The 13,257-nt window shown below is 37.2% G+C and overlaps 1 protein-coding gene across 1 annotated transcript in view; it reads left to right on the top strand.

Annotated features, from left to right (window-relative positions):
* LOC150080200 (sodium/myo-inositol cotransporter-like) overlaps nucleotides 1-13,257 on the top strand; it is a 185,763-nt gene that overhangs the window by 161,664 nt on the left and 10,842 nt on the right. Inside the window, exons 13-14 of the mRNA XM_090380642.1 lie at nucleotides 579-794; nucleotides 12,178-12,319. Coding sequence (XP_090236768.1) covers nucleotides 579-794; nucleotides 12,178-12,319 — 358 coding nt within the window. The remainder of the gene's footprint in view (nucleotides 1-578; nucleotides 795-12,177; nucleotides 12,320-13,257) is intronic.

Raw genomic sequence — 13,257 nt, 5'->3', positions numbered from 1 at the left:
TGTGAAACACCAATGTTACCCCTGCTTGTTTAACATGATAAATTGACAGTTAACGAACAATTGAAATAATGCAAATGATCTATGATGTTGGCTAAAGCTGAAAGGGAAAAACATCAGAGAAAATTATGTGTTGTATAGAAATAGTAAATATTCATGAAAACCTGATAATATAATACTTTGTTACTAAATATGGAAATGTCAGCATAGACTCAGTTTTGGTTTAAAAATTAATTCTGTAATGTGAATGTGCTTCCTTTCATTCTGAAATACTTCTTAAAATGGTATAATAGTAATATCGAGGAATTCGAAAACTGTTAATTAGCATTCCACAGAATACCTGTATTTTTTTTTCCCCTCTTGAAACAGCAAGTATATTCTTATATGTTAGAATAAAATAAATTAAGAGTTTAGTTTTCTTAATTTTAACAAAAATGATTGGACCTTTAAGTTTTGTTCCCTTTTAATGTAGGAAAGTGTTAGTAATTTTTGTGTTGGATAAGAGATTTAATTGTCCTATATTCTTAATCAGAATATATACTATCTTATACATTTTGAAGTTTAACTTTTTTTTTTTTTAGGGCGCATTCTGGGGTTTGTTGTTAGGCCTTGTGGTTGGCATTACACGCATGTGTCTAGATTTTGTTTATCAAGAACCCCGTTGTGGAGATAAAGATACACGTCCATTAATTATTCAAAAAGTCCACTATATGTACTTTGCCACTCTTCTGTTTTGGTTGACGGCTTTGGTGGCTGTTGCTATAAGCTTAATGACAGAACCCCCAGAACCATTCAGAGTAAGTAATAGTTTTTTTTTATTTTATGATTAAATCTTTCCTTTCTCTTCCCCCTTTCACCTTTTTTTTTTTTTTTTTTTTTTTTTTGTTTTAGGTGAGTTTATAGCATGTGATGGCTGAAAATTTTTACTTTTTTTTTAAAACTGTTTCTAAAACACAATTGACCTAATTAGCTTATTTTTAAATTTAACTAAAGATTTAATAAGTTGCAAATTAATATTCACAGAGCCTTTGCTATCAGTGGCATGAATATTGTATGGAGGGTTGATTCAGCCTTTTGTTAATGATTTTGACAGTCCTTTAAAACTACAAAACTTCGTGCCACTGCCACCGGTTGTGTTCTGTTTGTTTTCCCTGCTCATGGACTAGAGCACAGCATCACAATTTCCATTGAAGTACAGCGTGCTGCAAAACTGACAAGTCGATCTCCCATTCCTGCTGGCAGACTTTGAACTTTTACTATCAACAGTTCTGGTGTGGCGATTTCTGAGAGCTCTTTTCAAAAGTCTGAATGCACAAAAATCCATGAGTGCAGCATCAGGTGATTTAACAGGCATATCTTCAAATGGGATCGAACAAATACCTGTTGCTGCTTCCATTCTCCACAAAAAAGCGTGGATGGAATGTGACGTGTGGCTGGACGTCTTATCCTGGTGCACCTAGACCTTTTCAGCATCAGAACCGTACATGTAGGTATTTCACGATCAAACAATGGCTGTAGAACTTCAGTCTGGTAATACACAGAGTTGAGTTTCATGTTTTTAGTGACTATACGCAACTCAAATTTGCTGTTATAACAAAAACCGGGTACAACCATAAAAGCTCGGCCTAAACTTTCCTTGCACTGACGCGTACGTGTTCGAAAGGCCTTGTCACCCTGTGGATGGTAACAAATTGCCCAAATTTTGTTGCAGTTGGAGAGGTATACACACTTTGTCCAGTTTGCTACAAATTTCCAGCTTTCAGCTGCCACATATTTTTTGTAGAGTTTTCAAGCAGTGACTCACCGATCTGCAATGTGCCTCGCTCCTAGGTGGTGTATGTGGACCTTGTGCTTCTTCTCCAGTTGCAAATTTTCATTGATTATGTGACAAACGGTTGACTGGGAGGTTCCCACACATGACGCTATAGCTCTTTGGGTTTTTGGATTTTCACCGACAACGAGCGACTGCACTTTTCGTACTACCTCCCTCATTTGACTTGGAGCAGGTTGCAGTCTCCGCCCACTTGCAGCAGCTTCGTGGAATTTTCCTTTGCCATTCAAAACCTTATGGATACCAAACTTCGATACACCAAAATTTTTCAACTGGCTCCTATCAATAATTTTTGCATAACTATACCCTTCTTCGGAAAGCACGGTTATGTAACCTTCCAGCCATGGGTCCAATTTCCGAGGCATGTTGACATTAAAGCAACTTCTACAATTAATGCATGTGTTGATAAGGTTTGGGACTGTGCCTGAAAGAAAAAAAAAATTTTCATTGTTGCCTTATGTCACAAGCAGGATTGATGTCAAAATCTTCATCAAAAGGCTGAATCAACCCTCCGTATATCGTAACTAGTAACATCCAATGAAGTGCATCATAGCAGTAAGTGCAGTGTTTTAAATTATAGAAATAGATAGTTCAAAGGTCCTAATCATGTAGGTTAGCATATTCTTGTATTCAACTAAGCATTTTGAAAGTCATTAGCATCATTTAGAAATGTAATAATGCAGTACATACTGTGTCACAATCTGGGAATAGCAGTGTTCTTATACTCATCTTTTAGTTGTGTAATAATTCTAAATTAAATTTAGACTAACATCATGCCTGAAACAAGAGCAGTAAAACAAAAAGCTTGAGGTGGCAGGAATACTTTGGTTTGTGAGAGAACCATTGATGGCAGTTCTCTTGTGAATCAGAGCTACATTCAGTGTGCTACTTGTTGCCTCTTTGTGGAGTTATAGTGGATACAAGGACTAATAGATTAACAGTAGTCACCGGCAGAGGTGAAAGTGATTCTTGCATTGCTTCTATTGGAATGAGCAGCAGCCTGGAAAACAAGATGCAGGATATTTCAGAGACTGCTGGGAGTCATTGCAGTACAAGTAAACACATGGGTTGTGTTAGGGTTGCTAAGAATAGGAACAGGTGCATGTATACTTGCACGTACACCAATGCTAGGAGTTGGTAAATAAATTTGATGAATTTGAAGTATTGCTCAAAACATCAAAGGCAGATATTGTTGGGATATCAGAGACATGGTGTCACACAGATATAAGGAATGCAGAACTGGAATTTAGGGAGTACAATGTGTACAGAAAGGATAGGAAGGGAGGAGGAGTTATGCTATTAGTTGAGAAACACATAAAATCCAAGGAAGTGAAGTCAGTCAACATCACTGGACAGTGCAGTCTCGAGTCAGTTTGGTGAGACATAAGCATTGGGAGATCACAATTGAGAGTAGGAGTGTGCTATAAGCCTAATGACTCTGATGAGTATAATAAGAAACTGTACAGGGAAATAGAGTGGGCCAGTAAATCAGTGAGTCTTATAATGGGGGATTTTAATTTCCCAGATATTGACTGGAATTTGTGGGTTGTCACACACTAGCAAGGCCTTTGTGGATTTATTGGATGATTGTTTTTTACATCAGCATGTTCAGGAGGCAATTAGAGGGAGTAATACTCTTGATCTGATTATCAGTAGTGATTCTTCATGCATTAAGAATCTGCAGATAAAGGAACCACTAGGTGGCAGTGATCACAGTGTGCTGAAGTGGAATTTACTCAAAGAAGCGACTACCATCAGCGGTAAAGGGAAGGGTTTTTGCTTTCGTAAAGGCGACTATGATGGTCTGAGATAGTATTTAAATTCTATACAGTGGGACCAACTGATGATGTTACCAACAGCAAATTCAAAATGGGAAGTAGTCAAAGAACTTATCTTGGAAGCTACTAGGCTTTACACACCAACTACGAAATATTGTTCAAGGTTTAAGCCTAAATGGATGTCAGATGAACTGATGAGACATATGGCAGAGAAGAAAAATGCATGGGATACATATAAATTAGCATGTGACAGAGAAGCCTATAATAGATATAAGCTGGTCTGTAACCAAGTTACAAAGGAGTTTAGGCAGGTGAAGGCAGATTACGAGAAATCTTTGGCATCCCCTTCATTATGAAGGAAGGGGATGAATTAGATTGGTCCACTTGATATCGATGGTTCAACTGTTGATGATCCTGCTCAGGCAGCTAACAAACTAAATGAATATTTTGCATTGACATTCACACATGAGGAGTTATTCAGCGAGGGGAATGCCAGAGGTGTATTCAACTCTGGCAGTAAGCTAGATAATCTTGTAATAACTGAGAGTAAAGTGGAGGAGAAATTGTTGAAGATAAACACAAGAAAGGCACCTGGGGTGGATGGGATCTATCCAGTTATATTAAAGGAGGCAGCAAAGGAAGTAAGCAAACCCTTAGCCATAATTATGAGAGCTTCCTTGGACTCAGGGGAGGTACCCATAGACTGGAAATGTGCAAATGTGACCCCAATTCACAAAGGAGGATCAAAGGCTGATTATTAATGATCAAAGGCTGGTAATTATAGACCTGTGAGTTTAACTTCTCTTCCAGAAAAATTAATGGAGGCACTGATTAAAGAAGCACTGCAGGATTATCTAGACAAGACTTCAGTTAAAGCTCGGACATAGCATGGTTTTGTTAAGGGAAAGTCTTGCCTGACCAATTTTATTGGATACAATGATGCAGTCACAAAAGAACTGGATGCAGGGAATAACTTTGATATTATATATTTGGGTCTTATTAAGGCTTTTGATACTGTTGCACATGGAATACTGCTGCACAAGTAGGAGCAGTGTGGCATTGGAGGCAAATTGCTGCTATGGATAAAGGGATGGTTGAGGGGGAGAAGACAGAGTGGTAATCAATGGACACTGCTCATTGTGGACTAATGTTATTAGTCGAGTCCCTCAGGGTTCAGTGTTGGGTCCATTGTTGTTTTCTGTATTTATAAATGATATTGATGATGGTATATCAAGCTTAATGTCTATGTTTGCAGACGATACAAAGGTTGGCAGGGTTGTTAAGGACACTACTGATGTTATGCTGCTGCAACAGGATCTGGAAAGGTTGAGCAGATTGGGCTGAGAGGTGGCAAATGGAGTTTAACATTGACAAATGTAAAGCACTACATATGGGGAAACAGCAACCCCAGAGCAACGAATCAACTCTGTGGTACTACACTGACAGTTGTAGAGAATGAAAAGGACCTGGGGGTAATTGTGCAGGCAGATACGAGTAGTGCTCTGAGTAGTGCAGACAGGCTGCAAGAGTAGCTCATGGTGTCTTGTCAATGATATACAGGAATTTTTCTAGCAGGGATAAGGAGGTGATTATTCCCTTGTATAAGGAAATGGTCAGGCCACACTTTGAGTACTGTATACAGGTCCGGAGGCCTCAATTCAAGAAGGATGTAGAGCTGCTGGAACGAGTACAGAGAAGGGCAACAAGATTAGTGAATGGAACAAAGGGTTGCTCTTACGAAGAAAGGCTTAAGTTTTGCAAATTACAGTGTCTGGAGACTAGGCATCTGCGAGGTGTTCTGATAGAGGTGTATAAATCCTTGAATGGTTTGAGCATGCTCAATGCTGATGGGATTCTTTCTCCTGCTCAGAATAATCACCTGAGAGGGCATAAATTCAGATTGAGGAAAGACAGATGTAGGATAGATGTGCAGAAATTTGCCTTTAGCCAGCGGGTAGTTGGTTGGTGGAACACACTTCCATCCCTTGTTGTGGAAGTTGATAGCCTAAATAAATTCAAGGCTCGTCTGGACAGGTATTTCGAACAAATGGAGGGGTGAAATGGTTCGGTTTTTTTTTTTTTCTTTTTTTTTTTGGCTGATGCTGCATAAGCTTGCTTTCTTGCATCATATGCCTCTGCTAATGCTAACATGATATGGTCAACGCTTTGTGTGATTTCATTGCAAAGAGTTCAAAGAGATTAATTGCCACTTCAATGTTCTGGGCTTATATGAGAGCTTGAAGAACAGGGTGGATTTGCAGTAAGAAATTAAAGAGGGACCAATCAAGCATTCAGCTGTCCAGTACAACATGGTAATGACACTTATACATTACACGATACAACAAAACTCTTTGCAACTGAGTGTGCTAGTCCCACAGGAGGTAGCTATTGTTGCTATCTTTATTGTCAAGGAAACAAGGAATATATTTAGTAAAAATGATAGTGAAATAAGACCACGACGTGTGTGCCAGGGGGAAAAAAGTTGATGACATTGTAGAGCTGCTATTACCTTTTAACGGCACAAAAGATGATAGTGTTTTCCGTGGTGGTACTAATGGTATTAGCAATAGGAGATCTAAGGATTTACTTAAAATACAAGGTAATGTTAATAAAAAGTCATGATTTAAGAATAAATTGAGAATTTGTCTGCAATTGGCCTGGACACGATAAGAGGGACTAAATGATGTGAGCCTTGTCAATCAATTCAGAGACTGAATTGATCTACAATGGAGAGACTGTTCAAGGCTTGCAAATATTTCGTGGAAAATAAACTGTAGTTGTTACTAAAATTAATTTATTACCTCATTGTCATTGAGATAGTCAGTGGAGTAACAGTTTTCTTTTGCTTAATGATATTAATGAAGTCAAATAAAGCTTAATGAATAAGTTTGAAGATATACGGAGGGAGGCTAATGACAGTAATCAGGGTATTGCCACTTCAACAAAGTCTACAAAAATTTGACAGATGACTGAGAAGTGACAATTGAAGTTTAACATTGACAAATGCAAGGTACTGCATAGGAATAATCCCAGAATAACTAACATAACAACCATCTGCTACCACACTCAAAGCAGCTGAGACTGAAAAAGTGCCAGGGTTAATTGTTCAGTCAAACATGATGTTCTCTGATCAGTGCAGAGAAGCTGCTAGGCATCTCATGGGGGTTGTGTCAATGATATACAGGCATTTTTGCAACAAGATGTGGCATAACCATTGCTATTGTAAAAGCAATGGTTAGGCCACAACTTGAGCACTGCATGCAGGTCTGGAAGCCTCATTTTAGGAGGATTGTAGAGCTTGTTGGAAGGGATGCTGAGAATAGCTTATGATATTAGTGAGATTAACAGATGGGTATAATCTTACCAAGAAAGGCTTTAATTCTGCAAAGTAAAGCATATGGAAGACACCTGCAAGACCTGATGGAGGTTTAAGGCTTTGAATGGACTGAGTTAGCTAAATATTGATACCATCAGACAATACACATGAGGGACATAAATTTAAATTGAGGAAGGAAATTTGCCTTCAACCAATAAGGAGTTGATTGTTGGAACTAACTTCTATTTCTATTCAGTATTGTAGAAGGTAGGTAATTTGAATAAATTCAAGGAAGAAATAGACAAACTATTAGAATGGGATGTGGTGTTTTTTTTTTTTTTTTTGTTTGATACTGTATAAACTTGTTTCCATGCATCATTTGCCTACTAATACCTTAATAAATGTGCGTGCGTGCGATCTTTATTAAGCAGGAGAATACAGTATGTTATCAAACTCAGAACCAAAGTGGCCTAGCTGAGAAATACATTCGGTTATATTGAAGAACAAAAAAAAAAAAAAAAAAACCTATTTGCAACCATCAGAGTACATCAGAGGATATAATAATTCATGTCAATGAAAAATAGGTAAGATACAGGAGTAGGCAAAGAGAAATTTAAATATTTTGAGTTATTTGTACTAATAAGATTAAACTAAAAGAGGCAGTGTATTGACTGACTTTATTAATACAGTTAGTGAGTGTTGCCAAGGAAATAACTATTGGATCCAATATTTAGCTTATTAGATGAGGAAATTTTTACAGACATCATGGACGTAAGAAAACTACTCTCAGAATTAAGAAAATAGGCTAAAATAGCTGCAAACAAAAGGACATAAAATGGAGATCTCTTGGAGGAATATTATTAGTTCCTGCGCCATAGTTTTTTTTTTTTTTTTTTCAAATGAAAATACAGGATATGACAAGATAAAATGAAAGTAAGAATGTCAAAATTCTTTCAGTGCAGTAGCTAAAATTAAAAAAAAAAAAAAAAAAAAAAAAGTGATGTCTACTTTTCTGTTAATTTTAAAAAAATTCATTTTATAATTCATCAGTATGCAACTTGGAAGCATTCCTGGGAATACATTAATGTTTTTTTCTTGTGAGCCACGCTTCTTATCTGCTCTTTAATCCCCCTACTGATATACAACATAAGTGCTAGCCCTAATGCCAGTTCAGTAGTATCCTCCAAAGAATCGTGTACGTGTTGGTAATGAAGTGTAAGAATACTAACTGGCTCTGACCACCACTCATTTGCACATGTATTGAAGAACCACGTTTGATTTTAAAAAAAGTGATAAAAAAACTAATAGAAGTGAAGATAGTTATATCTGTATTGCAAAGTAGATGAAGTTTTGTAATGAAGACGACAAGTTGATCTTGTCTCATTCCTGCTGGCAGACTTTCCACAAACCTTCAACATTTCGGTGCAACGGTTTCCAAGAGCTCTTTTCAAAAGTCCAAATGCGCAAAAATCCATGGGTGCAGCATCAGGTGATTTAACAGGCATATCTTCAAATGGGGTTCAACGAATACCTGTCACCGCTTCCATTCTCCACAAAAAAGCGTGGGTGGAACTTGTGCATATGTCCATTCAGATATTCCCTGTCAGACACTTGGTAATTTGGAATCTCCTCTTTTCAATTTTCTCTGACTTAAAATCTCTCTACCTCATTCTGTCAAATTCATCTGCTGTCTCTACTGTTCTCCCAACTCCACTAATCACTTGGAGCTCTTTGACTTCCTCTCTTTACAACTTGATATTCTCCAGTCCAATTTTCCTAACACTGAGGTAATTTTCCTTGGTGATTTTAATGTTCACAACTCTAGCTGGCTTCTGTTTTCTAGTCACACTGACCCAGCTGGTTGAGATGCTGAGGCATTCTGCAATTACTAATGACCTTGCACAGAGTCATTTACGTACAAGAATACCGGGCAATCCTAACAATACAGCCAACACGCTTGATCTTTTTCTTATGAACAACCCTTCCAAATACACAGTCGAAGTGAATGGTCCTTTAGGCACCTCAGATCACAACTTGGTGATTGTCTCTTCTCCAATTGAACCTTCTCATGGCTATTCCCAACCTCGTATCTTTGTCATTACAAGAATGCAAAGTGGGATGACCTGCAAGATTTCTTTTCTTCTTTTCCTTGGTCGGATTACTGTTTCAAACTTCTGATGTCATCAATGTTTGCTCAGATTGTGCCAGTGAAATTATTCTTGTAGGAATGGAATCCATTATTCTACACTCCACTTTAAAATCTCATCCTTTATCTAAACCTTGGTTTTCCAATAAATGTGCTTAGCCTGTTCAGGAGAGGAACGTTGCTTATCATAATTGGCTTGTTTCCAAATCTTCAGTTTCATTTTCTGCCTACACCAAAGCTCGCAACAATTGCAAAGTAGTTATTAACCAGTTCAAACTAGATTTTGAACAGGCTAAGAGTAAAAACTTGCTCTTTGCACTAATGGTAGCTGAGCATTCTGGTCTCTTGCCAAATCTATTGGCCACAACTTTTGCCCATCTCTGCTCCCACCTCTGTCCAAACCAGATGGTTCTGTTGTCACTTCAGCCAAAGATAAAGCTGACCTTCTTGAATCCCATTTTTCTTCCAACTCCTGTATTAATTATCTTGTTAAAACACCTTCCACCATTCCCAACATGCTCCATTCAATGCCTCCTGTGGTCTTCCGTCAAAAAGATGTCAGAAGGATTTTGACGAATCTTGATGCTAAGAAAGCTCCAGGTCCCGATGGTATTTCTCCACTTGTTCTTAAAACCTGTGCTCCTGAACTTATTCCGGTCCTTTGCCGCCTTTTTTCACTTTCTTATTCCAAGGGTGTTTTTCCTTCTGCTTGGAAATTTGCTCATACCCAGCCAGTTCCTAAAAAGGGTGACAAATCCCTCCCATCCAATTATCGTCCCATTGCAATTATTTCTACTCTTTGTAAAGTAATGGAGAAATCAATTAACTTCCAACTCTTAAACTACCTAGAAACCTTCCGTCTGATCTACGATTGCCTGTATGGATTCTGTCAGTGTCGATTCACTGGTGATATTCTGGTTTATGTTACCCTTTTATGGACAAATTCAATGGAAAAGTTTGGTGAAACACAAGCAGTTGCTCTTGATATCTCAAAGGCTTTTGATGGTGTTTGGCATAAAGGTATTCTAGACAAGCTTCCGTCTTATGGTTTGCTAACTGTTTTTTGTAATTGGTTATCTAATTTTCTCTCTGATTGCTCACTGAGGATAATGGTAGATGGCTTTGTCTTCTAACTTCTTCCCTAATGCTGGGGTCCCCCAAGGTTCAGTTCTTTTCCCCACTCTTTTCCTCGTATATTAATGACCTACTATTGACTGGAAATCCTATCCATAGTTTTGCTGATGACAGCACATTGCATTCCACTTTCCATCTTGAGAAACCTTGTCCTGCTCAATCAGCTTCAACTTCTCGAATATCCGCTACCAATTCTTTAAATGCCAAACTCCAGGTAATTCTCCAGTGGGGGCAAAGACAACTTAGTTGATTTTAATCCTTCTAAAACCCAGTCTTGCCTTATATCTCACAAAAAGGATTCTTCTCCTATGCTTATCTTTGGTGACACTCCGTTTTCTAGGCAAAATGATATCTCTTTTGGGGATTACTCTGACTTCTAATCTCTCTTAGCACAAGCACATTACAAATATTGCTTCATCTGCATCTAAAAAACTTGGTTTCCTTTTTCACTCTAGGCTTTACTTTTCTTCCAAACAGCTGCTCACTCTACAAATCGAAAATCTGCCCTACCATGGAACATTTTTGCTCTGGTGTTACTGCTTCCCATATGTAGTACTTTACATTTGTTAATGTTAAACTTCATTTTCCACCTCTCAGCCCATCTGCTCAACTTTTCTAGATCCTGTTGGAGCAGCCTACCGTCGTTAGTGTCCTTAACAACCCTGCCAACCTTCGTATCGTCTGCAAACTTGGACATTAAGCTTGATATACCATCATCAATATCATTTATAAATACAGAAAACCACAATGGACCCAATACTGAACCCTGAGGGACTCCACTAATAACTTTAGTCCACGATGAGCAGTGTCCATTGATTACCACTCTGTCTTCTCCCACTCAACCATCCCTTTATCCATAGCAGCAATTTGCCTCCAATGCCACACTGCTCCAATTTGTGCAGCAGTCTTCCATGTGCAACAGTATCAAAAGCCTTTCTAAGATCCAAATATATGATATCAAAGTTATTCCCTGCATCCAGTTCCTTTGTGACCACATCATAGTATCCAATCAAATTGGTCAGGCAAGACTTTCCCTTAACAAAACCATGCTGTGTCTGAGGTATAACTGAAGTCTCGCCTAGATGATCCTGCAGTGCTTCTTTAACCAGTGCCTCCATTAAAGTTCTGAAGAAAAGATTAAAAATCATTTGTGAGGAGCTCTCACTTTAACATTAATAAATTATTTTATTCTTTTGATGAAATAATTTTTCAGAAGTGTGTTATTTATATATGTTAGAACCTGGGTAATGGGAAATAATCCAGTGGATTTCGTCAGATATGGATATGTTTTGTTCTGAGTTATAATTTAGTAAGAGATTAAGTAAAATACATATGTTTAGCTTAATAAAGAATATTAGCATCAGCAAATATTTCTGCATCCCTTTTTTATTCATGTGTATCCCATCTGTGTTATAACAGTCCCTCCTGTTAACAAGCATAGGCCATGTCAAAAAAAATTATACCTCATGAGCCTTGTATAATCTCTCCAGAGTCAAATTAACTTACAGAGTTGTCATAAACTTCTTCCTACAGTGCCTTGGCAAAATTTCAGACACTCACTTTCAAATTCAACCCTAACTCTTTTTTTCTCATCATCACTTCATACTTGTTAAGCATATCTCAGATTGTCTATGCTTACATTGTACATATTAATACAAACATCATTTCCAACAGTATCAGTGGGTACAACCTTTTGGGCCCTTAAGAGATTATTGTGCTATGGTGTCACTAACTTTTGTCCTTGGCATACATACTGTATGAAATATTCCCCATTCTTCTGACAATAGCCACCAAGACAGTTTCTGCTCATGGTGATCTCATCATACAGCCAGATGACAGATTTGTTGAATATATGAAAGCTTGAATTTTCACATGTACATTTATGCTAAAAGGAATCAAATTTTATTATGAAAGAATAAAATTTATGTTAAGAACAGAAAACTGACAAGTGTGTGTGTGTGTATGTATATTGCAGCTTATTCGCACTACCTTCTGGACTAAGCATGTTAAAGATGACCGTGATGATGATAAAGAAAATTATGAACTCAAGAGGGCTGAGCAGCTGAGGGAAGCAAAAGCTAGCAGTGGCGAAGAATATAATGGTATTGCTTATAAAAGTAAGTTTAATAGTTCAAAATTTGTACCACATTTTTGCTTTCTTACATTTCACTGAAATTTCAATAAGTTTAAATTAAAAAATTTCTATTTAAATAATTTAAAAATGAAAGTTGATGTATGTTCTATAATAAGCAGACATCAATATTTTTAAATGGATTTCAGATTAGTTGATACCTCATTATTCCTCTAAATTTTATATGCATAGTTGCTTTGCCATATTCCATAAATAATACACAATCTTGAAAAAACTTCCTATAAAACTGATAACCGAACAGTTGAAGATGAAGTCACTTTCTACATAAATGATACTTAAGCTCTTTGAAAGATTAAACAAATAGATTATCATACTGCTCTATATAATCTTAAAAAAATAAATTTAGCAGTATAGTGAAAAATGTTCACATGATAGGATAACTCCTAACACATGTGACAAACCATTTTTAAAGATCTGCCAAAGATTATCTGATAAGATTGTTTGGAGTTGTGCGTCCTTTTTAAATAAGGAATAAAAATTTATTTTACTTATTTTTTTGTACTTAATGAAGAGGGTTGATTTATTTGGTTCTATTAAAGGAAATTTTTATTTAGTTTTTGTGTATTCAGTTTTATTAAAGGGAGCAGCAAAGCAGGTCATCATTGCTTTAGCACTCAAAAAATACCCCCAGGGGCTCACATCTGGTGAGTATGGGCTTGGCACACCCAGGGTCCTGAGCTGGATATCATCATTCTTCCCTTTCTTGGTGATTCCTTTCTACTTCTCTCTCTCTCTCTGTCAGGGTAATAAGTAGTTTTTTTTTTTTTTGGCCGGTGCAGCCTCAGGCTTCCTTGCACCATATGGCTAATAATAATAAAAAAATAGTTCCCTACCTCTAGGTATGAAAATATTTCATCAATTGTCAGAAGTAGACTAAGGGTGAAATAGATAACTATAGGCTTG

The sequence above is a fragment of the Mastigoproctus giganteus genome, chromosome 9 (genome assembly GCF_048544385.1).
Source record: "Mastigoproctus giganteus isolate SK-2022 chromosome 9, ASM4854438v1, whole genome shotgun sequence".
NCBI lineage: Eukaryota > Metazoa > Arthropoda > Arachnida > Uropygi > Thelyphonidae > Mastigoproctus > Mastigoproctus giganteus.
This window is presented reverse-complemented; position numbering and strand designations above follow the sequence as displayed.